This window comes from Aethalodelphis obliquidens, unplaced genomic scaffold (assembly GCF_003676395.1).
Source record: "Aethalodelphis obliquidens isolate GAN/ISIS:26980383/991018 unplaced genomic scaffold, ASM367639v1 scaffold93, whole genome shotgun sequence".
Taxonomy (NCBI): domain Eukaryota; kingdom Metazoa; phylum Chordata; class Mammalia; order Artiodactyla; family Delphinidae; genus Aethalodelphis; species Aethalodelphis obliquidens.
This window is the reverse complement of record NW_020838037.1, coordinates 2587346-2608640: the sequence shown is the minus strand read 5'-3', so window position 1 is coordinate 2608640 and position 21295 is coordinate 2587346. Positions and strand designations below refer to the sequence as shown.

The following is a 21295-nucleotide window of genomic DNA, read 5'->3' as shown; positions in this document are numbered from 1 at the left end:
AAATATTTTTCCACATATACTTTGCAACTATTTGTTTAGAATTTTCTATAAGTATGTTATATTTGTTGCTTTTGCAAAGAGAGGCTTTAAAAAAGCAAAAAGTACTTCCTAATTGGTTGTCTTTTGAATATAAGAATGCTATTAAATGTTGTATATTGACTCAATTCTTGCAAATGTGGGGACTATATATTAATTCTAAGAAATTTTCAATAAATAATGTCATATTTTTCAGGAATAGTGATGGTTTTGTTTCTTGGCTTCCAAATATTTTTACTTTTGGTTTTATTGTCTTGGAAGTCTAGTGCAAAATTGAATTTTTATCTAAAGATAATACTTCAATATTTCTGTACAAGAAAGCTATAGATTTTCTCATATTAAGTGCTATTACTCTGTTCCTTTTTTCCTGATAGGCTTTTATTAGATACATGCTTTTAGATTAAGGGATTGCTTTTCTCTCTGTTTTTCTTTTTTATTATGAACAAATTCTGAATACTATTGAATGCCTTCTAAACTTCTTAAAATATCACAATTTTCCCTTTAATCTCTTATTTTGAGGAATGCTATCATAATTATTTTTATTATCAAACTATAAGTGCATTCCCAGAATAAATACTAGCTGGTTAAAAAATATTAGTAATGTTTCATATATGGCTAGAATTGCTTTGCTAACATGTTATTTAGAATGTTTACATCAATGTTCCTGAAAAATCATCCTGTATTTTTCTAACTTTGCTTCTACCTCTCTAGTTTCATATCAGTTTTGTACTAGATCTGTAAAAGAATTGGAGTTCACTTATCTTTTCATTTTATGGAAGCATTTATGTAAAATTGAGTTTATCAATTTCTTAAACATTTTGTAAGACATTTGTCTACAGTCACTTGGATCTGTTAATTATTTTTGCAGTAGATATGACAAAAATAATTAATTTAATGTTTATTGATCCATTTGTCTTTTAATTTCTTTATATATTAATCTTGTTAATTCACTTTTTCTAGAATTCCATCTATGTTATGTATTGTATTCTCTTATGGTTTTTTTTAAAATTTATGTCTATCTCTATTTGTTGCACTTTTTTTATCTCTAATATTGTCTTTGTGCTAATTCTATTTTTTCATACTCAATCTTGCTGAACGTCTGCTATCTGACCATTCTTTTTTAAAGGACCAGGATTTTTCTTAAGTGATCTGTTCAATTTTTTGTTTTGTTACCATCTCATAATTTTTTTCTTTTTAATATTTATTATTTGCTTTCTTCTATTTTCTAAGTGGTTCAGTATTTTTCTGACTTCTCAAGTTGAATGCTTAGTTTATACTTTTTTCCTTTCTTCTTTTTATATGTGTTTATGTATATTTCATAATTTATGTTTGTATATGTATATACTATCTGTGTGTGTTCTTATTTCTAACTATGTGGAAATGTGTGGCAGTCTTTATGTTATTAGGTTTCTAATATTATCATGCAGTAGTCAGAGAATGAAGTCTCTCCCTGTATATTTTTGAACTTTGGGATGTGTCTCATGTCTCCACATGGACAAATGAAGTCCAGAAACCTAAACATCATGAATCTTTGTAGTGTTAGTTAACCTTACAATTCAAACTTCAGTTAAATTGAATTACAATTCAAACCCATACAATTTCAGTTTCTCCTTGCTTTGGAGATGTAAGGTGGTACAGTGGTTAATAATTCAGATTCCAGAGCAAGCCAGATTGCCTTGAAATCCTGGTGCAGCCACCTACTAACTGTGTAACTTTGGGCACATCACTTAAGCTCTATTTTCTTTTGTTTCCTTACCTGTAAAATGGTAATATTGATAGTGATTATTTTATAGGGCTGTTATGAGGGTTAAAGTAGCTACTTATATACACACAATCCCTTATAACAATCAAAATCCTTAAAATAATCCTGACATACAATAATAAATATTACCTATTATGGTTGTACTTGACATCTAGAGAATCCTTTTACTTTTTTAATGCAGTTCATCATGTACTAAAATATTTATTCAGAATTCTGTGTGTATGTAACAGAAGTGGTACATCTCCTTACTTAGTAGCTCAGATGACCATGTGCCAGAATTCTTCTACCAAGATTCACCCTTCCAGAAATTTTAACATTCTCCTCTTCCATTGCTGACACTCCCCAATCTCTTTGCTGTTCTTTATCTAATAACATTTGTCTTTCCATACAAACATACTCAGTTACACAATCTTGAATCAAAAGCCCAATTTATTTTAGACAATAACCAAATATTTGCTAAATAATAAAATTTTCCTGAAGCTTGGAAATATGCAGAAATCTGGAAAGAAAATAATCAACAAGAAAGCAAATTAACTTATAGATGGGAAGAAAGACACATAGGCATAATTTGCTAAAATCATAACTTACTGAAGAAAAAAATGAACTCAAGCTATGATGTTGGTTAAATAATATATTAGGAAACTTCTTCTGCACAATTCTAGGCCTGGGGCTTAATGAGTGTATAAAGGAGGAGCTGACCAATTTACAGCTCTTGTCTCCAGATGGGCACCATCTCCTTTCACCCTATTGCTGAGGGCAAGTCATGACCAGTTCCCCTTACTCAATGAAGTGCAGATATTATATGCAATAAAACTAGAAAATCCAGTTTGCTTCTTCCACTTCATTTCCATACATCCACCATTTTAACTGAAATTCTATTCTCTATTAGAAGACCCCCCAAAACGACAGTTCATTTGTTTTCATTTTCACTGAAAGACAAAAGGTTAAACATGCGTTCTGTACTGGTAAAAGTGCTTCTTGAAGTTGAAACAGCTGAACTTCCTGTGATTTTCTGAAGAAGAGAAAAAGAACAGACGGTTAAGATAGTGATCCCTGGAAGCCTTCAATCCAACCCTTACTGTGATTCTTCCATATGCTTTTGCCATTTCCCTTGGCTTCTATCTGTGACCTTTGTAGTCTATTCATCAAAAAGTACTCAGAGTGATCTTTGCAAAATCTAAGTTAGATTATATCATTTCTCTGTTCAAAAGCTCTTGAAGGGTTTCCTATCTCACTTAGGATAAAAGATTTTAAAACATTTACATGTGATCATCAAGGCCCATGTGATCAAGCTTCTCACCATTTTTCTGAATTTTACCCTGCCATTTTTCCCACTCTTATTCTCTAGCCAGCTGCCTTCTTGCAGTACTTTAAAAGTCTTAAGCACACATCTGCCTCAGGGCATCCGTACTTCCTATTTCTGGTATTGGGATTCATTTCCCACTAGAGCCATAAGGTTCACTCCCTTACTCTATCCATTCTTTGTTCTGATTTCAAATCACTTCATTACTTCAAAGCAGCCTTTATTGAGTAATCTATTTATAACAGTATGGTATTCATCTTTTTTTTTTTTTTACCTTGCAGTACGTTGGCCTCTCACTGTTGTGGCCTCTCCCGTTGCGGAGCACAGGCTCCGGATGTGCAGGCTCAGTGGCCATGGCTCACTGGCCTAGCCGCTCCGCGGCATGTGGGATCTTCCCAGACTGGCGCACGAACCCGTGTCCCCTGCATCGGCAGGCGGACTCTCAACCACTGCGCCACCAGGGAAGCCCCGGTATCCATCTTTTTGTGTCTCTTTAGCCCTTTTTATTTTTTCTTATTAGCTCTTACCACTCTCTAACATATATTAACTTGCTTGTGTATTTAGAGTCTGTCTCCACTCACTAAAGTATGAGCTTTCTGAGAGCAAGGACTCCATTTATTTTGTTCACTGGTACATTCCAAGCATCTAGAACAGAACTTGGAACATAGTAAGTGCGTGATAAATATTAGTCAAATAAATAATTCAATCCCCAAATATGGTTCTATTGGACTAATTAGGCAGTCAAAGCTATTCTGCTGAAGTATCTATGCATTTATGTAGCCAGGGTGTCAGAAACCAGGGGTAGAAGATGGTGGGTAAATATTTCAAGAATTGAGATAAAATTTACTATAAAATATAAACTTAATTATGTTTCTGAGAGGGAGATTAATAATATGCTTATAATATAGTGTGATATAAAGCTGTTATGAGTGAGTAAATAATTGTTGGGTCTAAACTCAATAAACACATTCTAAAATAATTTGACCAAAAATTTTTTGTTTAAGTGTTAATATGGGTGATTGAAGGGGTTTCTGAACAGTAATTAAGAATCTGAGGGGCTTCCCTGGTGGCGCAGTGGTTGAGAGTTTGTCTGCTGATGCAGGGGACATGGGTTCGTGCTCTGGTCCAGGAAGATCCCACATGCCGTGGAGCGGCTGGGCCCATGAGCCATGGCCGCAGAGCCTGTGCGTCCGGAGCCGGGAGAGGCCACAACAGTGAAAGGCCCTTGTACCGCAAAAAAAAAAAAAAAAAAAAAAAAGAATCTGAGAACTGACTCAGAATGTTCTGTGATCTACACTGTGAGAACAGTCAGAAAACCAGAGTCTTCATTGACACAAACTCTTCCAGGGTGCATTTTATACTGTATAGTAATGGTAGCTCAGTATCAGTAATATGACACCTGCACTCAGAGGACCACAGTCCTGCTTTCTCTACAGTCACCTCTTTTTTCTGTTTTTTTTTTTTTTTAATCTGAGGCAATATTTGGTAACTAATAATGTGTGTGTGTGTGTCAGAGAGAGAGAGAGAAAGAAAGAGAGAGAGAGAGACATGAATATAAGTAATAATGGAAGCATGAGTACATGTCTATGCTAATAATTGTTACCCTGTGTCCTTCACTGTTTATTACTTTCTGTCTTGATTTGGCTTACCTTCTTGGTTGATTGATTTATTGATTGATGATTGTAGAGATGGAGGGGTGGATCCAGATGCATATAAATAAGGTAAAAATTAGCAACTAATCAACAAACTACATAAACAAGGAATACTAATTTACTAATTTGACTACTAAAGCAATAGGCTGTCATTGGTCGTTGGACCTCACTACTAATATCACTGTCCCACTTATTCTGCCTGCCAACAAAAACTCTTGATACTTACTATTTTCAATTGCCAGGAAAGAGGTAGAAATATCTTGTCATGGAGAGTCGTTCAATGGTCGGCATCTGGGCTTTAACACTTGGTTTTTCAAATGCTTTTTGTACCTAAAAACAAAAAGAGGTTCTGGCTGATACGTACCTCTTATGCATTCTCAAAATATGTTTTGCACAATGAGCCAAAAAATTCTTCGAATGAAGGGTGCTCCTAGGATCGATGGAACCAAGCCCTTGGACATTCTTATTCCCTGTCACTGCTACCCTACCCCTTAGAAATGACACCTAATGTCAGAATATGCTCTTTATCTCAAAATACACACTTCATGCCTAATTCAAGTCTTTTCAAACTGCATTTTTTTCCTAGTTTCCACTTCTGATCTACAGATCTGATGATTAATTATCCCTTGGTGTTCGTTCATGAAAAGTGGACCTCAGAGATCCTCTATCTTCAAACTCTAACAAGGTTAACTCCTCAATTCAATAAGGTTAAAATCCCAGGATTTTGTCCTTAAAGCCTGAATGATGAGCAATATTCACATTCACCATCAAGATGAGCTCTGAAGTATTTTTCTGTAGACTGATCAATGAGATCCTACTTACCTAGATCCACTATTTCTAATCTCTTCTGAGGAATTCCCTTGAAAGTATGTCTAAATCCTATTCATCCAATAGGACTTAACTTCCTAAGCTCCTAGTCACAGAGACTGTGACTCAGGTTACAATGCAATCTTCTCCAATTTACTAAAGGTATATCCTTCTTTTCCCATGGGAGTGCTATTGTTCTTTATGGTTTTAGTTTAAAAATAACCACACTTTCCCACGTTCTTAATACCAATACTTTTCTCCCTAAAAAAGGAGGGACATTTATTCACTCATTCATACATTTATTTATTCAGTGAATATTAATTCCTCCCTTCCAGCTTGTTGAGTGTTGAACAAATCCCTGCCTTCATGAGCTTGCATGCAAGTGAGTAAATACAGACAATAAACAAACAAAATATATACTGGGTGGGTGGTAGTAAGAGCTATTGGAGGAAAATAAATTAGGAAGGAAGGGGTAAATAAGGAATGTCCTGAGTTGGGGAAGAAGTATCAAGTCTTCCCTTCTGGGCCACTCTATTCAAAGAATTTTTCTCCTACATTCTCTTTCATGTGTCCTAGGACTTTCTCTTTTGGATCCTATCACAACCTGTATCACACACTTTTTATTGTTGTTGTTGGACTACTTATTCAGTACCCATCTCTCTCACAAGAATGTTAGTTCTAGGTAGCCTTATGTCACATATGTCTCATTTACCCCTGTGTCATGAAGATATAACCCATTACCAAGTAGACCATCCAATGTATATTTATTGAATAAATGAAGCAGTGAAAATTAATCCAAAATACTTTCCATTCTTTGAATTTTAAGAACTTATAGCCCATAACACACAAGCTCACATGTTATAATATTTTGTTCTATTTTGATCTTTTGCTGTGGTACATTAACATAGTCTTTTTGTAAATCAGATTTTAAACACATGGATTACAGAAACCAGTACCACTCTACTTTCGTTTGTCTGACAAAAATCTGTCATTGTCACTTGAAAGGCAAATAATAGTAAACTCTTCCTGAACAAATACATGATTAGAAAAGGAGAGAGGAGCTTACCTTTCTAAATACTTCCTCTAGATGACAGCACCAAGAATATTTTTGGAAGCATGTGATGAGTTGAGTAATGAAGAGAGAACCTTTTGTGATGTCTCTCCAGGCCACATTATCTATGACGATAAGGAATGGTAAGCCTTGGGCTGTGGCCTTCACCATGTTTTTTTTTTACATTTTTTGTCTTTTAAAACATAGCTTGGGAATTATCTTGACATGTTTAGGGGAAGAACTTACAACCTTTCATTAACTCATTTTCCATAAAGAAGTTGAACTAAAGAAGCAGCTCATCAAAACTGTAGGTCATTGCATAGTGATTACCTTGTATTTTGGGAATTGACTTTCTACTATGTGACTTATGCTTATTCATTTGGCTTTTAAAGGAGGCTTGAGAGATAATTGTAATTATCCCATTTTACAGATGAAAAATAGAAGCTCAGAAGGATTAAAGAATTTCCTCATGTTCACATAGGTGATTGTTTACAGATTATATACCATGATGTCTTTCACAATACAGTGAGCAAAATAAATAAAAAGATCTAATGAAACTTTTGGAGGGAAGGGAAATGTTTTTGGTATAGATAGTGGTAATAATTTCACAGGTATATACTTATCTCCAAACTCATTAAACTGTATACATTAGATATGTGCAGCTTTTTGTATGTTAATTATACCTGCATAAAGTGGTAAAAGTACTTAAAAATATGTAAATTAGAAACCCTCAGATATAAGGCTTCTCAAGATGATTACCTAAAGTTCAAGGACTAGATACTGTTCCCCTAATAGTAGGCCTAATAAGTCCCATTGTATCATTTTCTTCTTCCTTTAAAAGGGCATCCACCTTCTTGCTGGGATACCACTCTAAATAGTACCAGATGGGAAATATGGAGAAAATGGCTTGGAGTTGATAATTTTTGAGAAATGGCCATCAGTCCCTAGATCCATAAAAACTCTACTCAAAATGTTGAATGGATTTAATAGAAAACTGAATCAATCATTTGTTTTTAACTAGTGTGATGGTAAAGGGATTTTCTTGTATTAGGTTGTTTGAATGGTTACTATACCTTTGTCTGTAAAGTGCAACATATAATAAAAGTCAATTTTTAAAAGTGAAGAATAAGTAAAATATATTGACAGCATTCAAAATTTGCATCAAATAATTGCTGCCCAGAGCTCATCTTGTTTTTTTAGAATCTTCAGAGGTAGCCTCAGACCCACAAATCCATGTCTGCAATTGAAAGACACATACGTGGGGTTGAGGAGCAGAAAGCAATGAAGTCCTTCTCCACATGGGTCTTGTAAATGGCATCCTCCTCCAGGTTCTCAGGTGACTGTGAAGAGCTGTCTGCCAAGGCTGCTGGAGAGTCACTGACCCACAATTCCCCATGATTTGCTGTAGAGACATCAATTTCCTACACACTGTGTGTCTCCCTCAGTATGACTGTTACAATTGCCCACCTCATTCTTTTACAATGTTTATTCTAACCAGTTTCACACACACATGTGCACACATACATACACACATACAGGTGTATCTCCACCCCACATACAACAGTTTGCCTTTTTATTGTGTTGTTGAGCAACATGCTAATTAATAGTGACAGCATTTTAGAATTGGAAGAACCCACTTGCTGAGAATAACAAAGAAGTTAAAGCCTTATCTGCATAATTTCAGAGCATAGTTATCATTTTATAGCTAAATTATTTTGGCTTTTCATCTTCAAACACTGTTCCAAAAAGCTAAAAGGGAACTGGGAGTCAGGAAAAAAAAGCAAAGAAAAATGTCACTGCAATCCCAGTTTCCCTCATCTACTTATTCATTTCCCTTTCAATAATATATGAGAAAAAAAAAAAGATACTGCTATCACATAATAGCCTGACTTTCAAATGAAATTATTCTCAAGCCAGAGAATGTCAAAATGTCTGTAAAACATTTACAAGTAAAGTTGTCATTTAAATGATTTCATTCCAAGGTTGGAATATTTTTGTTTAACTTTGATTTGAGAATTCTGGTGATCTCCTTCACCACTTACCTTGAATCAAATTGAACAGAAATTTCTCAGCTAACAAAACAGAGTCTCATGATACCAGCCCCCTAATTGGAATTTCCTAATAATTCAATTTAGTTTATTTTCACTGGATGGGGTTTAAGATTGTTTCCCCTAGAAACAAAACATACTACAGTCCTCTGCAAACACCTTTATGACTTTTGGATTTTTCATCTCAGAACTTACCACCTCTGCAGGCCTGGACAATGATGACCTTAGGTTTGTCCTTTAGACTGAGGCAATTGCGGTTGTTGAATATCCGGAAGATGGTGTCATAAGGTAGCACATCTGGGTTTTCATCACTATGCATAGTCCCACAGATCCCATCCAGGATGCCATGAGACATGAACACCAAGAATGTGCTGTCTGAAGATTTGTGCTCTTCACAGGCAGCAAATCTGCACAGCACTGATTCCATATCCTGAAAAAGACTGCAAAGTGTTACTTTAACAGGACAAGCATTAAAATTAAACTGACCTCCTATTTATTATGATCAGTATAAGAAACATCTGTAACGTTCCAATAATGGTGGCTTTACATAGTGGTTACTTGATGATAGTTTTATTTTTATTTCTATAATGGATCAATGCGTTCAACTTTTTGTTCCTTCTGACATTATATAACCTGTCCCCAATACATTTTACATTTGCTTATTGTCGTTATATACTTTCATTTTCATCTCTGTATTTTCTCTCATTACTTAATAAAAACCTTGAATAATAAATGTATCATACCACTTCCCTTCTAAGGCACTCCCCACCATACTTAGAATAAAATAAAACTTGTGACGTAAGTATACTTCTCCCTTCTGACATTCTTCCTCCTCCTCTAGGCTCTAGTCACACTGGTCTTTCTGTACTTTTCAAGTGCCAGTTTCATATTAGGTTCAGACTTTTCACTTGTAGTCGAGCCTGCTTGGAATATATTTCATTCACATCTTTCCAGAGTTATCTTGTCTCTGATAGTCATGTGTCAGATCCCATATTACCTCCTCAAAATGTCTTTCTTGGCCATTCCATCAAACATTATTACTCCTCACTCACCAATTTGTTCTTATGTTTCCTTTTTCCTTTTCATTTCCTTTTCACTTCTTTTCAATCTTAGAGACACACAGATACATCAAATCTCTGAAATGTTCTGTTTTGCTTATAGTTTGATCACCCCCCACCAAGTGAACCTAGATCAGTGTGAGCTGGGAACCTTCTGTCTCATTTACAGACCCATCCCCAATGCCAAAATAGCCCCTGGAACAGTCAGGATTCAGTATTTATATGGTGATCACACTCCTGCTAACATTCATTACTCCAGAATTTTCTGGGAAATATTGGGGCTGAATCTCAATCATCCCACTTCAGAATTAAGAATTTTGTGGGTACATATGCCAATCAGTTTTTGTACAGTTTTATGGAACTGAGGATATTTGAAGATCTAAAGAGATATAGATTTCACCTGTCTTAATATTTTTATTTTATAACACACATTCACACACTTAGATACACACACACACACACACACACACACAACACACACACAAGTGAGACCTATGGTTGTTAAAGTTATTTGCTTAATATTATAAAGTTCACTTGTTAGGAAGATATGTGTTGAATATGTATGTGTTTGGGGTGGGTGAGGGGCCCTTACCCTGGCTGTGAGTTTCTCTTCCACATCCACACTGTAGCCAAGGCCCTCAAGCAGCCCCTTCATTCCCATGATGTCATGGGCTGCCCCATTCCTGAGAGGGAGATGATCAAACTCTGTATTGCATATGATGAGAGCCAGACGAGTGCGGGCCTTTATCTCCTTTATTGGATAGATCTGCAGGAAATTGATATGCAGTGAGTTTGATTTACCTAAATCTCTCTTAAACCCTCATACACTAATCACTGTTGCTTTTAAGGGCTTGCATAGATGTCCTCTCTCCTATCCTGTACCAGAAGACACTGTCTTCTCTCTTTTAGTAATGGATTGAATCGACAATAGAAGGAAGTACAAATTGGAAGGGAATTATTTTTCAAAAGCCCAGACAATGATCCAGATTATATTTGTGATGGTTACTCGAGAATCTTCAGGAGACTAGAACAATTCCTACCCTCTCCTTCTCCTCTTTCTTCTCCACCTAGTCAAATCTTTCTTAACAATCAAGTTTCAGATCAAATTTTGTAAAAACCAGGAGATATTTGCCATTGACTCCAGCTAAAAATAAAGATCCTTTGCCTTGGGTAACATTATTCTGGTACTATTTTTTTTTTTTTTTTTTTTTTTTTGCGGTACGCGGGCCTCTCACTGTTGTGGCTTCTCCCGTTGTGGAGCACAGGCTTCCGAATGCACAGGCTCAGCAGCCATGGCTCACGGACCCAGCCTTTCCGCGACGTGTGGGATCTTCCCGGACCGGGGCACAAACCCGTTTCCCCTGCATCGGCAGGCGGACTCTCAACCACTGTGCCACCAGGGAAGCCCATTCTGGTACTATTTTAATTTATAGTGTTTTGCAGGTGTTAATAATTTTTAACTGGAATGCAAACAATTACTACTCAGCCATGTTATCTTATAAATATTTTGATTCTATGACTACAGCTAAAATTCTAATAAATCCCAAATATATAGGACAACAAATAAATGAAAAAAGTGAGAGACTTGTATTTTATCATAGGGTTGAAAGAGAATTGGAATCTGTGTGAAGCCATGTGATTTCTTCCTGCTCAAAGCATCTATGAAAAAGGAATCCACTGTCCCACCCTGCCACTCTGTAACTAATGCTTTAAGAAATTGTGTAATTAGTGAAAGCAATTGTTTTTCTCTCTTCCTCTCTTTCCTGTACAGAGCACAGTACCTCTTCAGCCCTTTCTTTACACAGTTTAAGAAATTCTTCATGGGGGCAAAGCTTGAGGGTATCTGTAGTTTCTGCTGACTCATCTGGTCCAGTCACGATTTCCTCAGGAGCTGCAGAATACATCGCATAATATAAATTGTGATATCTGACGATGTGACCCAGTTATCACCTAAGAAAACTGACAGAAAAGGGTTATCCTGGGAAAAAGATTTTTAACATGTTGGGTTATAGTTGTATCTAACCTGTGTGTGAGGAGACAGATGTATTACGACTGGGAAAGAAGGGAGAAATCCTTGGTAGTAAAAACAGATCCACTCAAAAATGCAATAATAGATTTTGATATTATGAAGAAGACACCTTAATGATTTAGGGTCAAAGTTAGCCTTCCCTTTACTCATGAAAACAGTTTGATTTTTCCAGTGGTTTTACTCTAGGGTATTACTCATCTGTGTGGACTTTCTACTGTCTGTGAGCAAGAGTACATTTAGTAAATATTTATCAGAGTGCTATCTACTAGAAATAGAATTAAGTCACACTCACATTGAGTCACTTTTTTTTTTTTTTTTGAGAGTATGCAGCACTTATTACAAAGCCAGGAGATACAAATATCCCAGGGCAGGAGGAGGATACAGCCACAGCACCTCAGACACAGGACAAGGTGCAAACACAGACAAACCTGTTGGGGGACACCTGACCCCAAACACATAGGTTTTGATAGAGTCTTGCCTCCTCCCTTCATCCTGATCTGATCTATGCACATTGGAAAAAAAACTGGTGGGTGGGGGTCTGTTGGGGTCTGTCCCTCAGGGGTTGGACCACTTGATTTCTTGGGGATGGAGCTGAGGTCAGATCTCACAGGTTCTGCCTTCCTGTGCTTTTAGATGCCTGTTGCTCTTTCCTGACTTGGCCTCAGCTGCAGGTGGGGAGGGCACTGCAATTTAAAATTTTCTAATGTCCACATTGAATATAAACAGACAGAATCAATTAATTTAACAATATATTTTGTTTAACAATATATCCAAAATAGTATCATTTTAACCTGTTACTAGCCACAATTTATGCACTTAAAAGCCACGTGTGCCCAGTAGCTATCATATTGGGTAATATGACATCTCAAGTCCACTCCTAATTCACACAACAAACACAGACACATACACACTCAAATACTTAATAGAATCCTAAATCCTGTACCAACCAGGTATTATTTTTTCAGCAACCTCAGCGTGAATTCTTAACCTTTCCGGAGGAGATAGGCTTCAATGATTCACCGAGTTGTGAAATCAGCTATTTAAAGTAGAAATGCTATGCATTAATCATAGTATTGCATCCAGTGTCGAAGGTACAATTTTTTTGTCAGAGATGCTACATTACTCTGAATGTCCTTGCCTCCAAAGTGCTGAATAACCAGCCCTAAATTTTCAACCCATGTTTTAAAATGTGAGGAAATAACTTCTCCTTGTTGGAAATGAGAAATGTAATATTTTCTGAAACTGTTTGGCCTCATTTGACTAAGATTGTGCAAGAGACTGGGAAAGTCCAGAGCCCTCCCTTGGAGAAGGAAGGAAGAGATTCCTCATAAATAAAAATCAGAGGAGGTTTATCAAGACCTAACATAACAAGGTTTTTGTCTATGAAAGGAATAAACCTTTATGTTCATTTACATGAATGAACCAAGACAGTCTCTTATTTTATTTTATTTTAATTAGAAAGGCAATATTATCTTCTGTAAATTTTTCAGTTTTTAAACTTTATAATTTTTTTCAATTTCATTTATTTGTTTCCATTAGTTTTTAAATAATATTTTTTTATAAATGTCTTTCTAAAAAGTATGCTAAAAATGTAAGCTCTGGAGATACAGCAAATGGTATGTCTTTAAGTCTACCAAACTGTCTTAACATTTATTTCTGTAGATAAAGTACTGACACATACTCTCCTTTCCTACTGCAGAAGATTCTGCCAATGTGAAGAAGTCCAGCGTCTTGGGATAGTCCCTGGTCAGAGGGTATGTTTTGTCATTGAAAGTCTCCTGTTTCCAGGTCATTGACAAGTTTGGTGTACTCTTGAATTTAATAAATGTCATCTCCTAATGACCATTATATGTCTATATATAGATACACTATTTACAGAGAAAACTGAAAATTAGACTATCTTATGTCTAATAGTAAAATTATCATGAAACTGAATCATTTCATTACAATGTAATATAGTGTAGCCTGCTGTTCAAAAGGAGTACCCATGGGCCTGAGAGCACAGCAAAAAGAAATAAGAAAATAAGCAGATTAGATAAAAACTTTAATATCTGAGTTTTATCTGTTACCTAATGAAATGCTCAAGAAACCCCTTAAACTGAAACAAAACTAAAGATACTGATATTAGATAAGACAAGTCCTTCTCCCTTGGCAAGTAGGAATTTGAGTAATTATCTCTCTGACTGAATAACAGTGCTTGGCACATAGTATGTACATATACTGCTAAATAATTGAAACAAATAGCTTAGATTCTTCCTATCCCCCACTCCATTTCCTCAGTATCTCATTAAGAACCCTCTGAATTATATCCATGCCCAAAAGGCCTGGCTAGGACTTTTACATATTCTAATAGCCCCACTCACCAAGCTTCCTGTTCTCCTGGGCCAGTATACTCTAGGTGTCCTGAGATTCCTCTGGAGGTTCCATGTACAGTAGAACTCAGGGGGCTACTGGATACTTCATGAAACGGTCTATACCTGCCACCTGCCTGCCACAGACTCTGCTGATGGGATAGGTTATTTCAGTTTAAGGTTCATTCTAGTTCCTGGGGTTGCTAAAATCATTTTGAAGTTCCCCTTATTTCAATTCTGATTCCCATTTGTTGAATTATCTCTGATCTTGTTTTTATTTATTTTATTTTATTTTATTCTATTCTATTCTATTCTATTCCTTTATGGCTTATTTTAGGATATTGAATATAGTTCCCTGTGCTATACAGTAGGACCTTGTTATTTATCCATTATATATGTAATAGTTTGCATCTGCTAACCCTAAACTCCCAATCTATCCCTCCCCCACACCCCTCTCCCTTGGCAACCACAAGTCTGTTCTCTTATTTTGTTTTTAAATCCAAATTGTTTTTATCCCATCCCAGGTTTAAGAGAAAGTAATAAACCTGCACAAGGACCAACTTAAATGTTAATGATAACATAGCCTAGGCCACAATCTTGGACATCTATTAGACTAGTGTATAATTCCTGCTGGTGGGAGTGTCCCTTCTCCATAGAGAAGGGATTATTGAAAAAGCTTATTTGCTATAGTGAGGTCTCTACAGTTATGTTGCATGTTGTTTATTATTGCTTATCATTATTGATAAATGCTAGTATTCAGGCTGGAATTTTAGGTTAAACTCTATACCAAATTGAGTCCATCACTGGTGAACTTGGATCTGAGGATATTTAGACTCTAGTAATATTCATAATTCATTTAAAGTGAAGTTTTGAAAGATGTTAATATATTGGACAGTTTATATTGAATAAGTATTCTCCTGATCATATTTTGTAACTCACAGAAATGAATAAGCACAGTAAACATTTAAATATTATAAGCTAAAAATAATTCTGGTAACTAATATTTATTACATGCATGTTCTTCATTTGCCTATTCATCCTATATTCATTACATGCCTGCTATGTCTCTGGCACTCTGCTAAGAGCTATTATTCATTAGTGAAGAAAACATTTGTGATCTGGATTAAGAAACTCAGTGGATTATAGTCCTGTCTAATGAGATAAACAGGGGAAAGAAGTGTAATAGATTTGATGTGGAGAATAAAGTGTTTCATTTTATATATCTTAGCTTTGTGAAGCCAGTGGAACCTTCAAGTGGAAATGCTGAATATGCAGCTAGAGCTAAATATATCTGGAGTTCAGAGGAGAGTTCCAGAAAGGAGCTAAAATATTAGGAATTGTCAATCTGTGTCTGCCATTATGTTCCTAGCTTTACAAAGCCTGTGATGAAGTGACTGAAATTGTCCCCATTTCACAGATGCTCATACTAATGCTTAGGGAGGTTAAGAAACTTGAATGAAGTCACATAGTGTCCAAAGTGACAGAAACCTGAGTTCAACTCCAGGTATCCCTTACTACAAAGTCTCTACAATTAGCGATCTCTATGATCAACCTAAACACAAGGACTCAACTTCTAAGCTAATTGGAAATTAGATACCTTCCCACAAATGACAAGGTGGCCTCTAAAAGGACAATGATAGGTTTAGTGAAAATTATACTTTAGTAATAGGAGGATGGGGAACTTAGAGGACAGTGGAGCAGCCTTGGAGCCAAGTAGATCTGAACAATTTAAGATATCCCTTGAAAATAATTCCAGTCTTACCTTTTATACTGGTGGAATTTTTGTCTATGTTTAGGAAGGTTTGAACAAAGATTTGACCTGCTTCATGGCGTTTCTGTCGCATACAGTCCACCAAGACCCGTGCCTTGTCTTCAAGCTTGGCATTATACATTTTTTTCTTCTCCTCTTCCTCCAATTTCAGGACATTTTTTCCTACCAAGTCATCCAAAACGCCAGTAATGAGCTCTTTGCCCACAGATTCCAAAATCTTAAGTGGGTTTTTGTTGTGTGTGTCTTCTGTCAGAAATACAAAGCTTCCTTTTACTTGATCTTGTCTCAATAAAAAATCCAGAATTGAAAATAATCTGATGACTGATCTTTCAATATGGTAGATCAATATGACACCAGGTTAATATATTACTGTCTGGGATAATTAGAACTTTTGTGGGTGATTAAGGAAGTCAAATTAATAAGTATTTTATTGTAATACCACAGGTATTATTTGAATGGATAGTGCATGGGAAGGCAGGGTATCTCATCAATACTTAATTAAATCTACAAAGACAGTTATAAAGTTCATCTAGATATAAAGATAGTCTTGACACAAAATGACATATTCTAAAAAAAAATGCACCAAGACATTGAACAAGAACTTTGCCCCAGAAGCACCAGCCTCATTGTTCATGTTGTCTTGAAGTATCCTTTCAGTAAATGTTTATTGGGCAAATATTATGAGAAAGAAACATGGACATTACAAAGCATGAATAAAAAGTTACCCAATATCAGTTCATTTAATAACAGCTAACATCTATTATGCATTTAGGATTTAAAAAGAAATATATTTAAAGCAATATACAATATTTTTATTATTTACAAGTCTCTGTACTAAATACTTTATAAATATTAATATGATGGACCCTCACAATAATCCAATGAGATGGTTAATATTTTCCCTATTTTACAGATCATTTAAATAAAATGCCCAGATCACACAAATTAGGATTCAAATTCTGTTCTTACACCATATTCTATAAAGTTAAACATAGTACAGCTTCAGTAATAATAGTTGATATTCATTGAGGCCCCATTGGTCTCAAGTGCTTCATATGAATCTTATAAGTTAAAGTTAATAAAAATTCCATGTAACATGTATATTAATATTTCTATTATATAGTAAAGGAAACAGACACAGAGAAGTTAGTTAAATATTTGATCCAAATTGTGTGAATAGTACACCATGTTTAGTAAGAGGGTAGGAAGGGATTCAAACTCAGGGGTTCAGAATCGACTCCCCACTCAAATCATCAAACTACTTTACATGATACTTGGTAAAGAGTTACTTAAGAGAATAGAAAGTGATTCAGGGACTCAGAAAAGACTGGGTAAATTTCTGCAGATGAGGTCACAAAATGCTTCTTCTTAGAAAAGGTGGCAGAAACACTGGTCTTACACTAGAGTATACACATGTCAGAACAGAAAGATTGAAGAATTATGAACAACATGCAGGTTAATCTATGAAATGTTTACTCTGACTGAATTCTGGGTTTCTATTTTATTTATTTCTGCCTTCAACAGGTTGAGTGTTGACTGAATAAGTGGTACTGGGAGAAATATGGTAAACAATAAAACCAAAGAATGTTTACTTTACATCCTCTTATTATCTACACATTCTCATGTCTTCAGTTATTAGCTTTAAATAATAAATAAATTATCCCTGAATTTATAGATTCAGCCCAAAGGTGGATCCCCAAATTGAGGCTCATATATTCATCCCTTCTCTGTATCCCACAAATTCATTACACTCTTTAAAAGCTGAACTTCTCATTTTTCATCACCTTCTTCATTCCCTATATGTACTAGTTAACGGTATCTTACAGTCAAGTACACCAAATCAGTAAAAGTTGGTGATACTGAACCTCTTCTGCTTTCTTTGTATCTTATTTTCCATCTCACTTCAAACTGTATTGATTTTATCTGCTATATATTTGCAGAATCTGACTACTTCTCCCTCTCTAACTGTTTGATACTCTAGTTCAGGCCAACATCCTTTCTTGTTTAATTACTCTAAGAGTCTGATAAATCTACTCTTGTCCCCTTCTAATCTGTTCTTCTCAATGAAGCAAAGTCAGTGTTCTAAAAATCTAGACATAACCATGAAATGTCTCAGCTTAATCTAATCTAGGTCTTCTCATTCAGCCTCATCCTCTGCTACTATACCCACCTTGCTCATTACATTTTAAACACTTTACCTTTCTTTCAGGTTCTACAAAGCCTTTACTTAGGGATCCTTATGTGTACAGTTTCTCACACCCAACATTCCTTTCTATTTCTCAACTGCTTCCTGTTTATCTTCAGGTCTCAGATGACATGGCATTTTCTTTAGCAAATTCTCCCTGATGCTTAAGACTAGACTGAGTGTCAGAGCAATATGCTCCCAGAGAAACTTGTTTCTCCCTAAGCTAACATTTTTTTCCTTATAGTTGTTAATTAGTTAACAATGGCAACCAAACTCATTAGTTTATGTTTATTGAGTCACTTTACTTGTTTTGTCTACCGCTTTTCAGTTTATCATATCTATTATCTAATGATGTCCTGATTCCAATTCAATAACAAGTAAGGTCATCCTGCCTAGCTAAAGAGGCAGCCATGAGTGTGAATTTAATGTACTACTCCCCAGTCAAATGCTGTATGAGCACCATGAAGAAGATAAGAAAACAGTCAGTCCTTACATTTTAGGAGCTTAAATTAAATGTGTGAGATGAGACAGAAACCTTGGAAAGAATTACACTACAGGGAAAATAAGAAATAAAGAAACACAATAGCAAGAAAGTGTGAGCGGGGGCGGGGGGGGAACGCAAGTAAATGTTTGTTAATGAAGCTGAAATCATGCTTTAGAGAGATTAATGGTAAAGTGAATAAATATATTTTGAAAGGTAGGAAAACCTGTCTGACAAGTTCAGACATTTTTTAAAAGGCAATACAGAGCCATTGTATGTTCCTGAGTAAGAAAATTGCATTTGTAAATACCTAGAAGGTAAGAACTGAAAGATAAGGATCTGATCATCTTTCCTAACAATGCTAATCTGCAGACAAACCTAGTCCAGCTACATAAGAATCATTTGTAGATCTTTAAAAGATTATAAATGCTTACAGTCTACCCATGGTTGAGTAATTCGGGGTTATGAAGGGGGAAATAATCTAAATTTGTTAATGTCTACAGATTATTTAGATTTGTTGTAAGGTTTAGAAACCACTGATCTAGTTGAACCTCTTCCTTTTCAAATGAAGAAAATGAAGCCAAAGAAGTGATATATACACTAACATGTATAAAATGGATAACTAATAAGAACCTGCTACATAAAAAAAAAATAAATTAAATAAAATTCTAAATTCAAAAAGAAGTGATATGATATACCTGAATACTAGCTACATAAATAGCCAATGATTCCATCTCTTATACTTTCCAGTTTCTGTGTGTAAGATATGTGACCTGAAAGCAGTATGCAGTATGGATAGGAGGGTTAAATTCTGGAGAGAGGGAGACCAATTAAAAACTGTGATAGCAATCCAAGAAATACTGTGCTAGAGTAGTTAGCACCACAGCTAGAATGGGAGGAAAATGTAGTTACTTTACAAAGACAAAGAGCATAATTCAATATAGGATATAGTAAGGGGGGGTGGGAATTCAAAGACTCACTTATCTGATTACGGGGACAATTTTATGGAATCAAGAGGAAGCTGAGAAGATTTCAGAGTGCATTTAGGAATTTTCAGAGTTTTCTCACACATAAATAACTTACTCTATTTGTCTTTATCCACCCTTCACTTTGATTACCAGGAGCTGCAAAAAAGGAAATAACTTCTTCCTGGCTCTGAGATAATCTGGACACCATACTCTCCTTCAGCATCTCCGAGACAGTGTCCCCCCCGTTCAAGTTACACAGAGCTAATAAGGAATTTAGTTTGCACAGGATTGGCTCACTTCCCTTTTGTATATTTCTTCCTGTCACAAAGCAATTAATAAGTGTTTTCTAAGACCCAAGTTCCTGACCCTCAGCTAGGAAAGGACCCTTACTCACCAGCCATATGTAACAACGGTAGTCCCTTCCTGATGCCTTGAGAAGAGCACAGGCTTGAAAATGAAAGTTACTGGATGCTTCCTCCATTCAGGGGGCGGGGACTCCTAATCATAGATTGGGAAACTGCTGCTCAGAACTTCTGCGTTCACTGTCAGGAAGTCCCCTGTAGTCAGCAAATGGATTTCCCAATCCTTTGGGAAGGATTATTTCTTCCTTTTGGAAGAAAAAAAATGAATTGACAAAATATTTTCCAACCTATGTTGGAACCTCTGACTGTTTTTTTCCCTCATTTTCTTTTTCTTTCCTCATTGCTCCACACCTCGTTCTCTCTGTCCTTCTGCTTCTGATCTCTCATTATTTCTCCTTTGCTCAGCTACTAGTGCAAATCATGAGAAGTTAAAACTAACAGGTTCCCTTTCATTTCTGGATAAGGATTACCCAAATAACTTTAGTTTCCTGTTTTAACTGTGCTGATCATGGTGGTATTATTCCCTCTCCATCTCCCTATCATCTTACACTTTTATTGGAAATAAGTTCTGAACCCTTGTCTCCATTCCTTTCATGATTTTCTTTAACTGCCTAAGCTTCCCTTAACATTTAATTTTTACTGAGGGTGACTATTCACCTCCCTTTTTGTTATATTCTGAACTAAGACTGACCATAGAAGTAGTCTCAGGCTGTAGTAGAATGATTGTGTGATAGTACAAAAGATATATATCCAGAAGAACTGTTAGTGAAAGGGAAAAAAAAAAAGACTATGAAATGCTCAACTTGAAGGTCTTGAAAAGGTCAGAAATTCTAGGTCCATCCATGCTGCTGCAAATCATACTAAGTGAAGTAAGTCAGACAAGAAAGAAATATCATATGGTATCACTTATATGTGAAATTGAAAACAAATGGTACAAATGAACTTATTTACAAAACAGAAATAGTCACAGAAGTAGTAAACAAACTTATGGTTACCAAAGGTGAAGGGGGGTGGGAGGGATAAATTAGGAGATTGAGATTAACATATACACACTACTATAGATAAAATAGATAACTAATAAGGACCTACTGTATAGCACAGGGGACTCTAGTTAATATTCTGTAATAACCTATATGGGAAAAGAATCTAAAAAAGAGTGGATATATGTATATGTACACCTGATTCACTTTGCTGTACACCTGACACTAACACAACATCGTAAATCAACTATGCTCCAAAATATATATATGTATGCCAATTAAAAAAAAAAAATAAGTGTATTTTTGACAAGTCCAAAAAAAAAAAAAAAGGACAGAAATTCACCTTCATTGTTAACGGGTTAGGATTAGAAAAGGCTCATATTTGCAAGTAAAAGAGTAGTTTTTCCAGTTCTTCCTAAGTCTAACCTTGCTAAGTAAAAACTTCACCCCA

General features: G+C 35.6%; 1 protein-coding gene across 4 annotated transcripts; it reads right to left on the bottom strand.

The window, feature by feature from the left end:
• Window positions 1–1947: 1947 nt before the first annotated feature.
• On the bottom strand, window positions 1948–19959 carry LOC113614303 (caspase-13). 4 transcript variants are annotated; one of them, XM_027095698.1, is made up of 10 exons: window positions 19897–19958; window positions 15860–16111; window positions 11499–11608; window positions 10310–10483; window positions 8855–9089; window positions 7870–8013; window positions 6627–6736; window positions 4980–5083; window positions 4751–4753; window positions 2210–2810 (listed from the first exon to the last, which is right to left on the bottom strand). In XM_027095698.1, the coding sequence occupies exons 1-8, from the start codon at window positions 19901–19903 to the stop codon at window positions 4985–4987; spliced, it is 1131 nt and encodes a 376-aa protein (XP_026951499.1). In that variant the 5' UTR covers window positions 19904–19958; the 3' UTR covers window positions 2210–2810; window positions 4751–4753; window positions 4980–4984. The 4 variants fall into 4 exon arrangements, with proteins under 4 accessions (XP_026951498.1, XP_026951499.1, XP_026951501.1 ...); XM_027095697.1 differs by lacking the exon at window positions 4751–4753 and having other exon boundaries at window positions 1948–2810; XM_027095699.1 differs by lacking the exons at window positions 2210–2810; window positions 19897–19958 and adding an exon at window positions 19618–19864 and having other exon boundaries at window positions 4310–5083.
• Between the last annotated feature and the right edge of the window lie 1336 nt (window positions 19960–21295).

Excerpts from the sequence above, each read along its gene's own strand:
- LOC113614303 (XM_027095697.1), bottom strand. Across the intron at positions 11,609-15,859 it reads AAATTCCACCAGTATAAAAG|CTCCTGAGGAAATCGTGACT; the intron begins GTAAGACTGGAA and ends TGTATTCTGCAG. Across the intron at positions 5,084-6,626 it reads TAGAGGAAGTATTTAGAAAG|GTACAAAAAGCATTTGAAAA; the intron begins GTAAGCTCCTCT and ends TTTTGTTTTTAG.